Source organism: Micropterus dolomieu, linkage group LG12 (assembly GCF_021292245.1).
Source record: "Micropterus dolomieu isolate WLL.071019.BEF.003 ecotype Adirondacks linkage group LG12, ASM2129224v1, whole genome shotgun sequence".
Lineage (NCBI taxonomy): Eukaryota > Metazoa > Chordata > Actinopteri > Centrarchiformes > Centrarchidae > Micropterus > Micropterus dolomieu.
The window spans coordinates 22,914,695-22,934,780 of record NC_060161.1 but is presented as its reverse complement, the minus strand read 5'-3'; the positions used below and the strand labels follow the sequence as shown (position 1 = coordinate 22,934,780).

Sequence of the window (20,086 nt, the reverse complement as noted above, 5' to 3'; positions counted from 1 at the left end):
CCACAGAGCCTTGCTGCACTGCTTTTATTATTCCACTTGAAGCTTGTTGGTCCAACCCTAGACCCTGCCCTTACCCTGATGTCATCTAGGCAGTGTGACGCTCCAGGACTGGCTGGTGCTGGGTTGCAAGGATGATGTATGGTCGTATGAGTATCTGGTGTGATGCAGAAGACACAGAAAGTGAGAGAGAAAATGTGTGTGTGTGTGTGTGTGTGTGTGTGTGTGTGTGTGTGCGTACTCACCAACGGCAGCACTGCCTGGATGACATCATGCCTGCCAGCCAACCAACTGTAGAATGCAAAAAGCAATGCAAGTGTGGCATGCCTCTGTACCCGGTGTGTGTACGGTGCCTGCCCTGGAAAAGTGTAGAAAAAAATGTACTGCTTTATATACGATATATACGACATATATATCTATATAAAGAAACAAAACTTATTTTTTAGAATCAACATATAAAAGAAATGTGTGTTTCTTTGTTTGGGAAAAAAAAAAGATAATTGTACCATTTGCATGAAATGTGTCTTTGAATGCAAATATAACATTTAGGGGAGAAACTCCTAGCACAGGCATACAGTGGAACCATAGAGTTGTACATTTTTTATAATGGTTTATTTTAAATTATTTGAATTCTCTGCAATCAAGACAAGGATGTGAAATTAATACCAGCCACAGGCCAGTGCTCATGAATCTTTAGGAGGTAGCCAACCGTTGTTTAGAAGTTGTACACTATTCTTAAAGCCTTGCTCAATTTGAAAGTGGCTATTGACATTCAGATTTATCCATCACTGACTGGAGGACAGAAAAGTTATGTTTTTTACCCTTTATTAGGGGAGTGAGGACATATGATTGAAAGTATCGCAGCTCTTCTTCTATTAAACCAGCTTGTGGAAAGGTTCCCAAACACTTCGCAGGACTAAGATCATCAATGGGCATTCAACAAATGATGACAGAGGAAAAATGTATTCCCATGCAGTACATAGTGCAGAATGTTTACGCGCATCAAGTGATTCAAATTCAAGTCCTTTGCCAAATTTATCATAAGCAGATAAAGAAAACAGGTAGCAGGGTAGTGTAATGGTTTTCAGTGACTGTCAAAGCCGTTTCCTGTCAAAAGTGTCCTCAAACCCTACTGGACCTCCATCTATGTAAGCTAAATGCCTAAAACTAGACAGTACGTACATGCTTCTTTTGCATCGAACTTTCTTTCCATAATATATATTTTTTTATTTAGGGATGTACCTTACATAACACCCAGAATGGACAAAAGTTGACCTTAGCTACTTTAAGCGGTTGATGTCCCATAAAACTAAAGCTTCTTCCCCTTCCCTCCGTTTGTTCAAGCAATGTGCCCGAGTCACGTTTGGAGCAGGCTTAGCTACCGACAACTCCTTTGTCTTTTAATTGGAGCTGACCTAATTTAATTTAAATTCTGCAAAGTAAAAGCAAGGCACAATTGCACTGAAAGCATCAGACAGTTTTCAAAAACACATGAGATGTTTTCACCGGGCGAACATGTGGAGGATGCCTCATACCACTTTGATGCGTCTGCTTTGAAGATGCTGGAGAGTCAAAAGAGGACCCCGCTGTATTTTGTGACGTTTCAGGAGCAACAGCTACCACTGACCTTCATAGGGCACTTACAAACTTCCCACTAAGCTAATGGTAACAGTAGACAACAGCAAAACTACAGTGTGAACACTATACAGAAATAGGTTCTGGTTTCTCTCCAAATATAAGAATCAGACTATAAACCATCACCTGAAGAAAAATTTGTTGTGAAATGTAGGGGTCAGTGGAGCTGAGGCTTTAGAAACACCACAGCTGAGACACATTTGGAGTCAGTTATTACTGCCAGTGTGTTTTGGTCCTTAATGTATGACTAAACCCACTCTTTAAAGACTTGGGTGAGGTCCGAAGGTTGAGAGTGAGAGGTGGACACTGTTGAGGTGGTTGTAAAAAAAAAATAAAAAAAAAATAGTGGTCTGGATCTTGTGGAAGAACGTGAAGTCCGTCAGTTCTGAGCCATTTCTGCTGCTCCCAATCTCAGTTTCTGCCACATGAAATTTAAGACACTCCTTCATGTATTTTCTGGAGAAGTTATTATCCATACTGGTACATATGAACAAAGGTAATATCATTAAAAATGCCTTTGCCAAGGCCTTATGCACTGGAAGCAAATGCTGGAGTTAAAATATCTTGTGGACTGCATGGCTCAAGGTAGTTAAAGGGTGATTTAGAATTGTAAAAATGAAGTGCACTGACTATAATGCATTTATTTCTAGTCTGAGCAATGTCTGTTTTCTACTTCATGTGAATGCAATGCCCTGTGAAGTATCACCTCCCATTTAAAACTGGTATTGCATACGTAATGTTAGAATGTAGTAATTAAACTGTATGCAACTTCTACCAGAGTGTAAATTTAGTTACAAACCATTCCTCTGAAATGTTCTGCTGATGTACAATCCAAAAACAATCTCACACTTTTTTTTAAATTTGGTTTTCTGTGATTTGTTTGAATGCGAGTGTGCTGTCCTATTGGTTGAGGTTTGAGAAGGTATGCTGCATAAAGAAGGCTCTTTTAGTTTACAGTGCTTTAGAGTCCATGAATGACCATCTGATGCTCTCTCTCTGATGGCAGACACAGAGGCCTAAGCTGAGGCAATTGAAGCTAACGCTTCAACTTCAGAAGTTTTATAAATCCTAAAACATGGCTGTTAAAATAACCAAACACTAAAAATATCAGTATTTGTCATGATCAGTATTTCATTCAGTTTATCAACTGGTGAAGGAGCATATAATTCTGCACAAATGTACAGATCCTGTGGGTGTGTTGATGGTGTGTGTCTATGCTCAGCAGCCTTGGGGGAGAACACTCACAGGCATGAATGTAAACTGCCAGCATTTAAGGTCTTAAAAAGGTTTTTATGTTTTAAATCTTTCCCAGTTGCTTTTTTTACTTTATGAATGAGAAGAATGGTGGGGAAAGGATGAAAAGCAGCTATTGGTTCTTTCATTAAGTGACTAAACCACTACATTAGGTGTTAGACATTTTGTGTGATTGTAAATAGTCGTATCCTACCTATTGTCAATGTATTATTTTCTGCAAACTGTCATCTTTGCTGGTTTTAACCAATCCCGATGGAGTATATTTTTGTCTCAGAAGATGGCTGTCGCCTGGAATGTTCCACCTAACGAGGAGGGCGAGGGGTGAGGGAGGAATGTGCCACATTGGCAGTTAAATGGGGGGGAGGGGGCGGCGGGAGGAGGTCTGCAGCAACAGAGCTCCACAGCATGGACTCCCTCTCTCTCTCTCTCCCTCTGGTGAGGATTTTGCTCTACTGTGGCAAATACAGAAGGACTCACAATTGGACTGAGGCCACAGGTGCCAAGAACACATAAGCACTTGTAGCACAACTGTGTCTTGTTTTGCTATTACAGTACAGATAGTTTTGATTTTTTACATTTCCTATGAAGAATATGGATAAAGATTCTCTTTCTGCTGTATGTGTCATAAGCATATATACAAGACATGATACCATGATGTATAACTTATGTATACTTCGACCCATGGCTATTTATGGAGGTGAAAATTTGCCAAAGGTGACAGTAATTGCTGCATTTTTATTCCTTATGTGGCTAACTTTTGTTCAACACAATCCTGTACTTACTTGGTTATTATATGGCAAAGATCCTGCCCACGTGCCATCTGATCAAGCAATAAATTCAAACAAATAGACAAAACAACAAAATACAGTACTGGCATACTATCAACAATGATTTTATTGAATACATAAAATGCTGCATTGATGTTATATCCCTTATACTGTACCAATTAGTGGCAATGATGCCACCACAGTTTTGGCATTGCGACATTACCACTCATTATATCGAAGCCTGATGGGGTGTTTGATTGTAAAATGTTTCTGTTTTTTTGTATTTTTCTTTACAAAGAGGTGTCAATGATGTGTTTTTTTAAACTCGAAGTCGAAATACACAGGTGTACCTCTGCATATTTGTACAGATGTCAAAGGAAATGGGGAAAATGACAAGAGGGGTATAATGGATGCTAAAGAATGAGCAGTTCAAGCAGACGGGAAAAAGATGGCGTAGCCACACTCTGAAAGTGCAATCTGCTGTCAGTCTCTTAACTGAGCTTTTATCTAACCACAAAAGACTTCCGGTGAACTTATAACACGGTATTCAGTGCAACTTCACTACCACCACTCTGTTAGTACAATTAAAAATAATCAATTAAAAACACATTGCAGCTGCCAGAATCTAAAGTCTCAATCATGTTGACTTTTCTAACAAGCGAGGTTCAAAGTCTTTCTTTGAATCTGTAATTCAGTTTCTGTAAAGTTGTAAAGTATATTTTACTGTAAATAGCATCAGGGGGTCATTTTTACTCCTTTTGTAAAAGAACTGTGGAATTAAATTTTAAAGATATTTACAGCACTAATAAAGAGATTCTACAGTAGTGCAGGTGTCTTCATCTGTATTACCTCATGACAATCCCATGCGGACTAATGGCCGCCACTTTCAGGGGCTGCAGCGCACGCCACCTTAGCCTTGGTGTCTCTGTCCCACACTGATGGGTCCGGACACAGCCTTCCTTGTCCTGCCTGTCTGCTTGAACTCTCAAGTCATCAGAGAGAACCTAAAACACAGCAACAGCAACCGCTCTGTTAGCTTATAGCACACACCAGGCATGGCCATGAATGTCAGTGGCTCTGGACTGAGCTATCTAGCTTTAGCAAGCTGCTGCAGTGCAAGGGGATCTTTCTGCCCTGGAGCCCTGTCATGGCCTGTTGCCAGGAAACCGACCCACACAAAGCACAGCAGGGGGGCTGATACACAGCCACGCTGTGGTGAGGCAGGCAGGTCAACCAGCTGGCCATGATAGTGGAACTGGAAGGACTTCTGGGGGGAAGGGAGCAAAATTGTAACTATGGGATCTTTGTAAACCAGGGGTTAGGGGACCTGTAGGGGCAGGGGTAGTTTGGCTACGGTGAGGAATTTGAGAAAAGGGGCCCTGAGGCATGTAAAGTACAGCAGTAAGCAAATAGTGTCTGGGGTCAAGTGGGTAAGAAGAAGACAAAGAGTGAAAAAGCAGGGTCACAGTTATAGGCAGGTATGGTGTGGGACAAGATTCATAAGGTCAAGCATGGTGTGGTGATTTAGTGTTAACAGGGAGAGACTGCAACATAGTGTAGACACTGTTGGTACACCGGTCTGCCCGACCTCAGTGAGACTGCAGTGACAACCTGGTTTTTATTGGGGGTCTATTAGCTTTCAGTTCCCTTTCTGCCATTCCTTTCGGAGACTGCTGTATTACCACACTGGGATTACTATTATTATTGTTGATTATTAACCCTTTCTTTTATACTGACAACAACTGGAACACTGTACAGATGTAAAGATGGCATTTCCTGCATTATGACGATGATTGAAACATGGATGTACATATATTGTATCAATTAAAAATGATGATGCATTAAGCTTTTATATGTTGCAACTGTAAACCAATTTTTTTCGTTCCAAGAGAGCAGAGAAAGGGAAAAGGAAATGTAAACACACAGATAAATATTTTATTTGAAGTGATATATGTGTGCCAGCACAGCCGTGAGGATGCGAGCTGCAGGATCTACTCACACATGCCTCTGTTGTCCTTGACAACTGTACTCTTCAGAGTGACCCTCAGGCCTTGGCTCCTGTGAATGGTACGGGTCATTAAAGTGAAGTCACCACTCAATCAAATGAACATAACCTAATTTACGTCTCTTTAATTTAGTAAAGTTGAAGACAGCAGTCATCCTAAAAAAACTGCTGTAATAACCCCAAAGTGAAAATATTCCAACTGATGGTGAAGAAAAAGTACAGCGCTGGTTTACTGTTGCATCCTGTACACAGACTTCAACTACACAGAACACAAACAAAGGAGTTACAGCTTTATTAGTATTTGTTTTACTTTCGTACCTACATCGAACAACCCTACTCCAAAAGTGCAGAGTGCCCTCTAGAATTTGCACATACCAGTCTCACGCTCTCCTCTCAAAGGGGGGAAGGCCTCGCACCCTTAAACCACAGAACAATGAGAGAATGGAGGGGCAGATTTCCATAACACTGTGCATTGCTCTGAAATGCTCATACTGACCCGGTGAGAAAGGCATCTCTTGCGTCGATCCACGAAGAGCACATTCTTGTCAGTGGGTTCAATAGGCAAAGTGAAGGGCAGTTCAGCTGAAAAAGAAACTGGAGGAATGTAAATACATAACAAGACAGAACTGTTGGCGAATCTGCGGGATATCCCACATGCCACCTTTGTACCGACTTAAAAAGTGACAACTCCTATAATTAGCAGCCAACATTAGGTGCCATTTCAAATGGGTAATGGGGGTTAGGCTTTGTTCTGTGTAGAACCACGTTATAGGCTTGAAGGGTCTTAATTGGAGGACAGTATAAAAAGGGGCAAAAAGAGTCTCGCCGTAGCTTCCATAGACAAGAAAACTCAGTTAGTGTGCCTGGCAGCCGGTGACTGTGTGAGCGCATTCATGGCGGCTGAGTGGATACAGAGTGCGTGTGTGTGTTTGTGTGTTTCTTAAGTGTATGGATGCTTGTGTACGAGCATTTGTGGAATGTGTGTACGTGTGACAGAGGCACGAAGAAGACAAAGGGGAGGAGTGGGCTAGAGCCAAGTGAGCGGATAAAAGATGGGCTGTAAGCTGGATGCACACGGCCGAGCAAGATTAGATCATCTGCTTTGAACCAGCTGAATGAAACCAACAAAAAGGTGACATTTATTAAAGAAAGCATCCCTCAACATATTGTGGCTTCATGTCATTAGAATAATAGAATATTTAGACTTTCTCAAAACTCTCCATTGTTGTCTCTTTTTTCTGGAATTTGTCTCATAAATCATTCAATATTCATTAAGGTTTACAGGAATACTGTCAGGGAACTATGACTTAAACTCATTTGATTCAAGGTTATTCTTCTTCTGTTAATAAGAGCATCAGCTCTAAAAATACTCTAAAATGTAACGTGCAAATTAGCTTTAAGAATTAAGTAAGGATTAGTGCCTTGTGCACACAGAAAAAAACCTGCGGAAATGAAAATAGGTGAGAAAGTGAGATTGGTCACACTTTCAATTAATGCAAGCTTTATTTAGCATGAACAAAGCATAAAAACAGTAAATACAAGGAAGTTTTTATAGAACACAGTACACCATATTTCAGGCATACAGTAGCTCAACTGCTAAATCTTTTTTTAGATCATACTAACAACAGATTTTGAACCAATCACCCCTCTCTCAAACATGTAGCTTCACCTTGGCAACAAGGCAGAGAAAACAGCAGTGGTTTTAACAAGAGAGTGTGAAAACTGAGGAGGAGAGGAGGAGACAAGGAGAAAAAAAAAGGACCGGTGCAATCCAGTCTGAGGCTCCCGTTGCCCCCAGATACGGATGGAGTGAAAGCAGAAACTGGGAGCTGCAGCTGCCTGGTTTCCATAGCAATGTGGATGCAGGACGAGTGAAGAAGAGAGAGAGACTGTGAGACTGTGAGCGGAAGAAATGGACCAAGAAGCTCAGAAGATACAGAAAGATGAGAACACACCAGAGAGAGTGAGAGGGAACAGAAAAGGTCTGGGGCAGTGAAATAAAGTTTATTCAATACAGAGGCGGTGAAAAGGGGGAGGGAGATAGAGGGAGGACTCATAGAGAAGAGAGAGAGGACTCAAGAGAAGGAGAGGGAGGATTCAAAGAGAAGGGAGAGAGGATTCAAAGAGAAGGAGAGGGAGGACTCAAAGAAAAGGGAGAGAGGATTCAAAGAGAAGGAGAGGGAGGACTCAAAGAAAAGGGAGAGAGGATTCAAAGAGAAGGAGAGGGAGGACTCAAAGAGAAGGAGAGGGAGGACTCAAAGAGAAGGAGAGGGAGGATTCAAAGAGAAGGAGAGGGAGGATTCAAAGAGAAGGAGAGGGAGGATTCAAAGAGAAGGAGAAGGAGGATTCAAAGAGAAGGGAGAGAGGACTCAAAGAGAAGGAGAGGGAGAGGGGGGACTCAAAGAGAAGGAGAGGGAGGATTCAAAGAGAAGGAGAGGGGGGACTCAAAGAGAAGGAGACATTGGAGGGATGTTAAGCTCTGACATGGATCCCCAGGATTTGCCAATAGAAACTGCCACCTTCAGGGGGACCTGGGAAAAACACAGACGCATAAGAAAAGGAAAAGGTGTCAGTGTATCAGCCTACATGCGTAGATTTCGTTCACAGTGATCTACATTGATTTCCACTCACTTAACCACTCAAAAATGCTCGTTTTTAATAAATATCTGCGTGCAGTGATATCATGTACTTAAGAAATGTGTGTTTCAACCACAACACTAGCACTTAAAGACTTTAAATAGGCCTATTTCTTGTGCCACAGTCCTGCTCTTTCCTCTCTGCGTGATACTGTGCTGCTACTGTGTACATCTCCATTAACCTGGGTTGCATGGCAAGAAAAAACATCTTTGCATCCACAACTGAACAAAGGTTTGAAACAATCTGAACATGACAACTGATACTGTTAAAGCACTGAATGATTTTAATTCCAGGCTTCGTGTACTCACCTTAATATGGACTCCTAGGTGGACTATGTGCTGAAGGGACTCCATGGTGCTCCTCACCAGAGCTACACACAGAAGTACATGCACGCACACATAGACACAGGTATTAATGGTCACACCAGTGAGAAGAGGAATAATTTAGTCTTTTTTTGCAGAGCACTGCAGTGTTCAACCAAACACCAATTTTAAACAGCAACATTTGTTTACAGATCTTGGGAAGAATGACTGCATAAGTGAAGCAAGTTGTATACAGCCTTTTGTGGCTCCAGAGAGCTATGTGAAGTCTGATAAACTGATAAATCGATTTGTGCCGAAGACTACAGGTTGGACAATGGAAAAGATCTGGGGGTGTGGAGTTCGAGCTTAGAAATGAGCTTATCAGACCTATGCGGCCTGCTCCTCATCCCTTTTTTAGGCTAGCAGTTTGAGGCTACATTAGCCGCTACTAGCATAACACATCTGAACCTCCAAGCTGACTGTCAGTGGTCGAGTTGCATTGTGGGTAAGGTAGGCGCCCGGTTTTGACAAGAAAGAACAATGCGTAGAATAAAAAAGATGATACCTCTGATTCTGCTGCGTCAATGTATCGAATGTGAGTTGAATAATGTAACATGCTAAATGCTAAACTGATGGAGTACAGATTACAACCAACTAAATAACCCTCGCCCCACTATCCACGTAAAAGCGTGTACTATTCTGAAATTCGTAAAAAAACGTCAGGCGATTACACTAATGAAAAACATCCATATGAATTTCATATTCTGCCAATAAATAAATAATAAATACACACTGGCCTTTTAATATCCACCCAAAAATGTCTACTATTTTATATACAGGTGCATCTCATCATGGAAAAGTTCATTTTCGTATGTATTTTGATAAAAAAAAAAACTTTAATACCTTCTAGATTCATTACACATAAAGTGAAGTATTTCAAGGCTAACCTTTACCTAAAAAAATACCTCAAAACACCTGCAAAGGTTTCCTGAACCTTTCATCTCTCAGTCTGGTTCACGATATTCAAATTTTTGTTGAGATACACCTGTACACTATACTTGCCGTCATAGGTACAATACTTTAATGTCTTTTTTGCCTTTATTGGACAGTTTGACAGTGAAGAAGGAAACGGGGAGATGGAGCGGGGCCTGACAAAGGTAGCGAGCCAGAATTGAATAGGTGGCATGCACTGTAGGCTCTCCACATTACTGTCTTTCATACAAGTGAAAATATTTGATAACTGCATTCACCTGCAAACTGTTCCACCTGGGAGTCCTCCACTTCATACAGAAGCTCATCATGGAGCTGTGCTATCAGCCTGCAGTTACAAACACATTCAGAAATACATAACACCCCAACTACTGCTAGACTACTACTACAACTTCTACTAATAATGTGGCATTTGGCCGATCTTCATCAACCACCATGAGGGCTTCAACTAAGTCCTCCCCTGCTCTTCTAACATAGCCATCTAAATCTGGTATATTTTGGCTCTGGGCTTCAAGTGTTTTTACTCTAGCTAGAGTGTTTGGCGTGCAGCATTCATTTGAGAAAACTCTTCAACTCTACAAATTTAGTTGGCTAAAATAGTGAAAGTTGCTTATGTGTTTTGGCACGATAGACTTTCTTCATTAGCGCTTGGTCGTGTTTTGCTGGTGTGGATTCAGACAAGACTACAGTGTGAAGAGCCAGAGTGTACTTGAGCTGTATGAAGAAGGATACAGCCTCGCCTTAGGTGCTGTATGATGTGGCCATGTTTGGTGGTTGTACCTGGCAGAGAGCGAGCTGGAGGAGGAGACCAGGTTGAAGATTCTGATCATGGCCATCTTACAGAGATCAGCAGCAGAACCTGTACACACATACACAGACAAAATCTCACACATATCTGTTTGACCACATTCATACAGATACAGACCAACAAACAAGCTGACACACCTGTCAGTCATCCTACCTTGGACTACAAAGTTGACAGCTTGCCTCTCAGCCTGCATGCGGATGCCCCAGTCGGGGGAGTTGATGTTAGGGAGGGTTCGTCGACGACCCATGATGGAGAGCACATAACCTAAAAAAGATATTTCAATTTTAATAATTCATTGTCAGCATTCTGAGCACAATTTAATATGCATGGTGAGATCATGTCTTCAGTACAGTTTGAGTAAATGAAGATTTGTCCTTGAAGGATGGTCCTCTCACACAACCAGGCTTAAATTATTCTTTATAGTTTTTATACCCATTCAGCACAGCAGCTCTGCTACTGGCTCAAGATTCACTGCAACCAGAAATCACCAGTGGTGTAGTTTTCTCTGAAGTAGTGGGCATACTGTAAAGTGAAATGTGATAAAATAACTACTTGCCAGCAAATTCTGGTGATGTTTCTCCAAAGCCAGGTAAACACAATCCACGTCTGCTAAAGGTGAACTACTGACACTGACAAACGTAGACCTGACTTATATATCACTTTTCATACAGTAGAGGCTTGATAGGACGCTTGACATTCTATAGTCAAGCATTAAAAAACTCAACACTGTGTGCAAAAAATTTTAAGCAACTGCAAATTGAAGATTAAAAATAAAATGTGACCTTCAGTTGCCTATGCACCTCCCTCTTCCCCCACCCTGGATGCTGTAGTTATACTGTGCACATACAAAAGCAAAGATAAACACACTCACATTCCCAGTACGTCCACACAAACACACACTGGGAGGCAACACAAGATTGTGCAGTGACGTGATACTAAATGAGAACCACAGCGTTATACTGAAATTATATTTTATGAAATTGCTTATGCAGATGCTGTATTTGTGTTGTTTTACAATCAGAGGCGATCGAGCCTTTAGCGTAGCTGCCACCTTGGTTGTTTTAAGAGTGCTATATAAATAAAATTGATATTGATATTGATGTTGAAGAAAGCATTTTGATTTTATAATCATAAAGAAGCCAAACATGTCAAAAGACAATTAACAGGTAGCCTATATTTATTTTTTCAGACATTCTGTTGACCTTTGCTTTTATTGTGCATTACTGGAAATTTTACAACAAAAATCAGTTACAACCTTAAGGGGTTACAAGGAAATAAGGTTGGTAACGGTATTAAAGGAATACTCCACCAATTTAGCATTGTACTTATATTCCATTGTTGGACTCTGGATGGACAGTTTAAAAGTTTAAAAATCAAAATCGATGAAGCAAAACAACAGATTTGTCTTTATTTCCCACATCTAGACTTCACTTGGCCGGGCCGTCCAAGTATATTTGGTGACCCGTTTTAGCACTTTGCATAGAAACACAGAGAAAGTTGTTATGTTTTACATTACAGGAAGCGGACATGGTGGGTATTTTACAAGCACGGAACAGGTAAAGCAACAGTGAACACAGCGGTGCAGATGTCACTCATTAGTTGCAATGTTGGTTTTGTTTCGACATTAAAAAGCCTCCTCCACATGCGGCGCACCGCCCAATTTGTCTGTCATTCTGTGAGAAATTCAATTCAGTTAAAAATTCGGTGGTGTTATGCAAGTAGCGGATAATGTGGCCTCGAGCCTCGCGAAGAGATGAGGAGCGAGCTACAGAAGTCTGAGAAGCTCACTTATTGAACTAGATCATTTTTATTTTCAAACTTGTATTCTTTAGCAGCAACTGACAACCAAGTGAAATCACTTGAGGCATTTTATCAACCTTTACACAGCTCCCTCTGAAACTACATAAGGCTTTATACTTCTTGTTTTCCCGCATATGCAGCAGTACTCCACCTGTAAACGCACCAATTCACACAGTCAGCCAGAAACAGGCAGATGTGGAGAATCATTTGCCCCATTACAGTTTTTTTCAATGGCTAACCTTTGGTCAAATCTGTCAAAAGTCTTCACATATCTAGCGAAACAGAAGTGTATCTGGACCAAACTGTGAATCATTTTTCATTGCTTTCACACAAAATGCAATTAATGACCACTTTTTCTAAAATCCATCCTTTTCTCATTACTACTTAACCACCAGCAAAACACTATTTATCTGCAGCACATGTGTCCAAAACTGTTAAAAACACATTCAAAACAGAAAGATGGCAAATGTCGTGCTTTTCTGCAGCAACCAGTCTGAAATATAAAGAAAAGCTAACATTTACGTACATTTTATGTTTACGTCTATGTGCATAGAGTACTGTATGCAGTCTTTTAAAACTGCGTGAGCGTAAAGCAGGAAATGTGCTTGTATTTTAGCAGAATTGGTTCAGGGGGTTTGTACATGAGACAATAGAGTGAAAATATGTTATTCTTACAGTTTTTCTCAGTCGCTTAACATTTGCAAAATAGTACGTGCATTTCTCAAAACTCGTACAAACAGCACTACGCAGTGGAACCTGCAATAGCCCATAACTTGCTCAAAATCCTTCGTCTATCTCTCAAAAATAAATCTTTATATCAGTGAACATGTCAGCGCATCAGAATGACAAGTCCTTGTGTCATTGTTTATGAACAAGAACAAGAAGTCTGGAAGTATTTTCTGATGTAAACTATGGCTAAATGCAGAAAAGAAATCCACATAGCACAACAGAAAAAATTACCAAATAATGTAAGAAATGTAAACACCCCTTAGGCTGACGTTGCTATCTGTCAGGCCACAGATTCTTATCCACATCACTGCGGATATCTTCATCAATTTAGGATACATTTACAAATAAAAATGTATAATAGACATGTATTGAATATATGCTTGACAGATTATGACAACGTGTTCAACCATTGTGCAAGTAGTGATTTATGAAATGAACTTATGACTAGATGTTTTTAGGGGTCAGACTATTCAACAGAGAACCAGTATAATCCATTGTGATCAACATGACATGAGTAATTGATAATGTAGGAAACAGCAGACAGTTACAAAAACATTTGCAATTTGTTCAAAAGAATGAGAATTGCTTTTCCAACATGCATGTGACTAGATGATGTGGAGGTTGAACGCGTAGTTTTGAGAATTTCAGTTCTGAAATGAGATCTGAGAAATGTTCAAAAGCGATTGAGAAAAACTTTATTGTATAATGAAATATTGATTTATATGAAAAAATCATTCATACTTCAAAGATAAAAGTTTACCATTTACGTAGTGCTTCCTGTTGTTAGTGTTTTTTTAGGTCAGTGTGTTATGAGTGACAGTGTTTGCTTTCTGAGTGAGAATTGTTTTGGTTGAGACTCCTATGAAGTGTTTTGGTGGTCTGAGTGACTTTCGGAGGTGAGATTAACTGTTTGGCCAAGATGCATGATGGTAATGCAGACTGTATTAAGAGTTTTGAAAAAAGTGGCTTCAGTTTTAACCATTGCATGTTAGTAATTGAAAAGAACTGTAAAGCACACATTTGATGTGTAGCACGGCATGTCCAAAAGGAGGAGTCCAAGTCAAAAAGCCTTCAAGACCAAAGCGACTCTACGATCAGTAGAAAATTACTGCGTGTGTGTGCAGCATCAGTTTCTGGATGGAAACACTACTTTGTCTGAACTGTCTCTTTCAGTCAAGAGAGTTATTTCTAACTACACGCTGAGCAGAGCTAAAGCTACTGAGAACAGTTTCATGAAAAGTCATTTGTTGATGCAGCATTATACAGTAAGTGATTATGGTAACAGCGGGCTTACAATGACACGAGCATGCACCCACCCACACACAAGCCTACTTACACACACACAAACCCTAGTATCCACATGATGCACATACAAAGGCAAAGACAAACACACTCACATTCCCAGTATAGCCACACGAACACAACACACACAAGAATGTGCAGTGACGTGATACGCACATTACACACAAACACACACATGATCAAATGCAGGTATGCAACACACACACACACACACACACACACACACACGCATAGACACACATAAAGACTCTCACACAGTGGACCAGTACATTCCACCAGTTGGACAATGGAGCAGGCTTACCATCTAAATCCCTCTAGTATCCCTCACTATGAGGAAAGCCAACCAGGGCATGAAACCTGAATGACCCTCTTCTCAGGACACACACACACACACACACACACACACACACACACACACACACACACACACACACACACACACAATCAGGAAATGAGCGCACAACAGATAGTAACAAACACTAAAAACCTTCTACTCACTGTGAATTGACCCATGACACATGTGTGTGACCTTTTCACCAGGAATGTGACCTTTGTTCTGGGGCCCAATGACCGGAATGCGTGGTCTATTTTGTACCACACAAACGATGTTTCCAACTATGGCCAGGTATCAACGTGAATCATACAGGAATGTGCGTGTTTTTCACACCCAATCGGCAGGTCAGTGACACAGTCCTGTGACGGCCAGTGACGGCCAGTGCTTTTCAAGTTCAGGCAGCTTTCATGATCAGCGGTGTAGAGAAAGCGGTGGTTCATTTGATGCTCAGTAGCACCAGAAACTAGGAACAAGGAAACAATTCAATAGTATCATTTATCAACTTTATACTGACGAAATTATAATTAAAAAAGGCCCTGAAAACCTACAAGCGATGTGGTCATAAAACCTTCTGCCAAAGTTATTCATGTACTTCCAGAGGCCAATAAGGATTTTATTAATTATATTAATCAAAGTGTGATGACAAATGGTGAGCTGTTTGACCACTGTCAATCAAATCTGATCAAACCACATCCACACAGTCCAGAAGAAGCAAATTAGTTTTTAATTCATAAATAAAACTTAACTTTAATAGTTGCCTTTTTTGCATAGTTAAACCTGTAACTACTGTTTTTTTTTTTTTGGTCACTTGGGGGCAATAGTGAACACAATATTGAACTTGAAGTTGAAGCTGACTAGGCGAACCTGTTAGCAAACTGTTTACATATTGAGCTGTAAAGGAGCAACATCATCATTAATCTGGAGCCGTGTTTCTAGTGAACTAGTGAATATCCAATATTCACTTTTATCTTTTAGCTCTGTTGTCAGTTTCTACCAACAATATATCTGGCTCTTTAGCTGCTAAATAAGGGGGTGACTGCTGTACCACAATGCAGACTAACAGAAAGTGCTGATGCCACCATTGCACATCAAATTAGGCTTCTCTAAGTTGTCTGGGTTAATGATCAAAGCCGGTGTATAAATACATGTTAATTTGGATTCATATGTTGTTATTGTCTGACTATATGTAAACGGAAAGACACAAATAGGTACATTTCAAAATATCACTGTCCTGGTCACAAAAGCAAAGTCTGTGGTAAATAATTCTCTAAACTTCTGAGGCATAGGCAAACAGGAAACAATACTTACAACCCAGGAGCGAAATAATAAATAAATTGTTACACCGTGTTATAGCTGAGCATTGCTGACATTTGTGCTGACTTGTGCCACAACTAAACTGCAAATTACAACTGCAATTGAAATATCTGTGTGTGTGTGTGTGTGTGAGCACTGCAGGGTGTTTACATATCTATGCAGATCTACGCTTCCCTGAGTCTGTGGTGGCCTTCAGAAGACAGTTTTTATCTCGGTGATTCCCCCTGTTGTTTTTCTACTCGTCTTTTCATCTCAGACAGTCTTTACAAGTGAAGGTACAGCATTCATCCCAGGAGAGTCAATGAAATGTGCACGATATTAAGAACAGGACAGACTTATCGAGAGCCGTGGCTTTTATCTCATTTTAAAAGTCAAAGGAGTATCAACCAGAATGACGACAATTTAGAAGAGTGCGGCCATGCCATCTATGGCTATTAAGTCTTTTACTGTAGTTTATATAATAAAAAATATCAAACTATTCCTATTTTGTCCACTTCTTTCTTTCGTCTGGTACATTTTTGTACTTCCTCCTTTACATCCACAGCCCTTTTTTTCTGCTCTTCTCTCGCGGCTATTACACCCACACTGTGATACTGACCTGACCTTCACATTGGCCTTTCCAATACATTTCCAATAAATATGACAAAAGCTAAGCCTGCACTGTGCACCTCACCTCTGCTCAGCCCGCCAGCATCCAGCAGTTCTAAACAAAATCAGACACCAATCAACCATAAACTTGGTGCCGAGTGGACATGGAGCCCAGGCACATATTAATCTCTGCTCTCTGAGTCACGGCACCGCAGCTAAAACAGCCCGTGACTCTAGTGCGATACTGTACGTCTCCTCACAGACATGGGGATAATTAATCGACGAGTTAAATTTCTGCTGTGGAACATAAAGAGAAGAGGTATGAAAACAGTGACGTAGATTGGACGAAGGAGAGCAAAAGGCAGAGAGAGAGATAGAAACAAAGAGAACGAGTGAGACAGACTTAAAGACAGCAAGAGAGAGTGAGGGGCGAGCGGGGCAGATAAATCCCGGCACGGTCTCCGATGGGAGGATCACCATGGTGATGAGCTGAACTGAAGCAGACTGCTTGGCGCAACATCACTCTGCCCCTGAGAACGAGGAGGCTTCCACGTTAATCTGTGAGCAGCATTTTGGAAGAATGAGTCCATTAATTAAGAAGATAACACCGGAGAAAAGGGGAAGCGATGAGTGGGGCGCGGGGTGTGTCACCGGTGATAGGTTACTGTGGGTAATGGAACAGCTGTCTGGGTGTGATGCTGGGATGGTGTTAGTGATAAATTTGTACTCCCGGCTGGCATTAAAAAACATCCACTTCCTTGACCTAACAACAAAACAAGGTTGTTTTTCAACACTTGTTATACAAGATAAAGTCATAGTTTTCCATTCAGAAACAGCCAGAGAGAGCTTGTCATAATACAAGAACTTAAGGACTCAAAGGCAGACTCGGAACAGTTCGAAGGGGTAACAAAGGGTTTTATTGAAAAGAGCAACGGAAGACTGGGTGGTAGGTTCCAACAGGGCAGAATGGAGAACACGGTGGAGGGGAGTTTGTCCAGGCAAGATGTGAGCTGAGCAGGGTGTGGCGTTCAGCAGAGTTCCCGGAGGTAGTGTGATCCTGGGCACAGAGAAAAACAGTCTCCAGGGAGACACAGAAATTGCAAGGAATCTTATGGGAGTAGATAGTAGGCCTTGACACATGTACCACATGTGGTTAACTGACGATCTGGTGAAGAATGTGAGGAGGACTGGGTTGAAATATTGCAGGAGCTTGATTAGTGGAATGAGGACCAGGTGCGTCACTGGAGCCAGAGAGTGTAGCCACGCCGAGACAAACACAGACAGGGAGGACAAACAGAAAACACAGGGAAGGGGGGGGAAACAAAAGAACACAAGGTAGTGGAGAGATTCTGTAGTACCACAACAGTGCTAAAGTTGACACTGTGGCATTAGTACTCACACAGCTGGCTCGTTCTCTTAGATTACTCCTCATGTATTTGGTGTGTTATTGGTTTATACTGCAGAAGGTAGATTTTACAACACAGGGTTGTGTAACAAAATGAAGTAACTCATCAGTTGTCCCTTTAATGCTTTTATTTTGAAGGGAAAAGCCGATACAGCACACATAAGATGCAATTACACACCAAACCAGAGGCTGAGGTCTTCACCCAAACACAGGCCTTAGTGCTGAAGGTTTTGGTGCAGACCGACCTCATCCCTCTGCCTGTCGATGCTGGGCTCATGTACGTGTGCAATGAGGGTTAAAGTGCAGACTTTACACTATTTTGTGTGAGCGTGTTTAAATCTCAGGTGTGCTGTGTTGGCAGTTCAGTCCGAATAAAAATAGAGTGTCCCGTCTGAACCATCCACCTCGTCCCCCTCAAGTATTGACCCGCGGCAGTTTGTCTCATTCCTGCCAATGCAAGCACATCTTCTTCTTCCTCAGCCAAACACACAAACACACACACATGAGAGCATAGGAGTATATGTGTACGCCTAAGAAATTCAAACAACATAGTGTATGTCAACAGTCCAGGTCCTAACCCAGAGATATACACACATTTTTGTTATATTTATGGGGACACTGTGCTAATTTTTAACATCAACTCTTAAATTCCCGTAGTTTAACTGTGACTCTGATCCTAAACTCTAATCCTATAAATAAACATTTTAGCTATTGAATTCTGGGAAACTGATCTTGAGACTCAAGATAAGAACCTTGAGGTAATGCTTATATATTTTATTGCTTATTAAATCGGGGGGGGAATTTGAATGTACACAGACCTTGTCTGTGGCACTGCTGGATGGTCCTCTGGATGAAGGTCTGGACTTCTCTGTAGGTCTGGAGGAAGCTGTCCTGGAATCGGCTGGCCTGCTCGGCGCTCACCCCGAGGATTCCTGACAGACGCTCACGACCTGTTGGAAACAACATTTACTAATTCGTATTTAACTAAGCAGGCACGCATCAGGGAGAAGTTACAAGGGAGATGCCATGTGGATGTAACATAAATAGTACGATTAAATATGATCTTGGCATTTTTTGCTTTATTTGACACTGATAATAGAGAGACAGGAAGGCAGAGGAGAGAGAGAGAGGAGACATGAAGCAAAGGCAAGGGCTGGATTCAAACCCAGGCCGCTCCGCTAAGGAGTCAGCCTCAATACATGGTACGTGCTCTTATAGGTAAGCTACCGGGGCGCTCCCTCACTGATTTTTAGTAGCTTCCACACATTTATGTGCCTGGCAATGTGTGTAGAATGCTAAAGGAATTTAACATTTTGGGAAATACATTTCTTCATTTTCTTGCAGAGAGTGCCTCTGACAGCTCAGCTGATTATTCTCTAAGCATTCATTGGCAACTTCCATACAAGGACATCTTATTTAAGTTGCTGTAGCCTGTCTGCCCTTGCTGCTTCCTCTGCAAGCAGCTTGTAAACCGTTGCCACCCCAGCTCCTCCTTTCAGGCTGTGTCTGATTAATGCTGTCATTCCTGTTGTTATTGATGCTCTGTTCACTACCCTGGAGGGTCTTTGCTGCTGCTCTCTGCCTCTGGCTTTCCATGTATTATCATGGATGGGCGGGGAGGTGCTCTCCCACGTAGGTGTGTGGAAGGGCAGGCATCCCAAAACAGAGACATAACGGCAAACTTAACTTACTGCATCACAAATATCTACTTTGATGAAGCTGTCCTGACTGAAATGAGATATCACGTGTTAATTAGTGAGCTTTAGAGGAGCTGGTAGGTGGATTTTGTTACCATTGGACAGAGCCAGGCAAGCTGTTTACCTGTTTCCAGTCTTTGTGCTAAGCTAAGATAGCCGACTGCTAGCAATGGCGCCACATTTATTGTACAGATATTTAAATGTAAATGTTCTGGATTTGTATAGTGCCTTTCTAGTCTTTGTAAAATGGGTTAGGGTTAGGTGAATGGTGACAGGGGCCAGGGGAAGAGAAGAAAGTTGAAAGAGAAAGAGTGAACAGAGGCCAGACTGGACTAGAGGGTAAAATAAATGAAGAGAAAAAAAAGTAGAGCCAAGTGAAGGGTGAAAGATATAAGAGGACAAGATAAAAGGATAGTGGGCAAGGATCACGGCAAGGCTGCAAGGGGTGTATGTGTGTATCTGTGTGTAAAGTGAATATAAAGCTAACAGTGTGTGTGTGTGTGTGTGTGTGTGTGTGTGTGT

General features: G+C 41.3%; 1 protein-coding gene and 1 long non-coding RNA gene across 13 annotated transcripts in view; both read right to left on the bottom strand.

Moving 5' to 3' along the window:
- LOC123981106 (HAUS augmin-like complex subunit 3) overlaps positions 1 to 20,086 on the bottom strand; it is a 125,105-nt gene that overhangs the window by 42,112 nt on the left and 62,907 nt on the right. For 5 of the 12 annotated variants that reach the window (XM_046065753.1, XM_046065752.1, XM_046065754.1 and 2 more), the window contains 7 exons: positions 10,549 to 10,659; positions 10,368 to 10,446; positions 9,848 to 9,915; positions 8,604 to 8,665; positions 6,155 to 6,252; positions 5,653 to 5,711; positions 243 to 355 (listed from right to left, as the gene is read on the bottom strand). In XM_046065753.1, the coding sequence (XP_045921709.1) occupies positions 243 to 355; positions 5,653 to 5,711; positions 6,155 to 6,252; positions 8,604 to 8,665; positions 9,848 to 9,915; positions 10,368 to 10,446; positions 10,549 to 10,659 (590 nt within the window). Of the gene's footprint in view, positions 1 to 74; positions 155 to 242; positions 356 to 4,441; positions 4,658 to 5,652; positions 5,712 to 6,023; positions 6,253 to 8,004; positions 8,190 to 8,603; positions 8,666 to 9,847; positions 9,916 to 10,367; positions 10,447 to 10,548; positions 10,660 to 20,086 lie in introns of those variants that run through there. The other 7 variants (XM_046065761.1, XM_046065755.1, XM_046065759.1 and 4 more) reach the window with 7 other exon arrangements.
- LOC123981128 lies at positions 17,357 to 18,820 on the bottom strand. Its single transcript, XR_006827682.1, has 2 exons — positions 18,686 to 18,820; positions 17,357 to 17,519 (listed from the first exon to the last, which is right to left on the bottom strand). It is a non-coding gene; the product is annotated as an uncharacterized LOC123981128 (long non-coding RNA).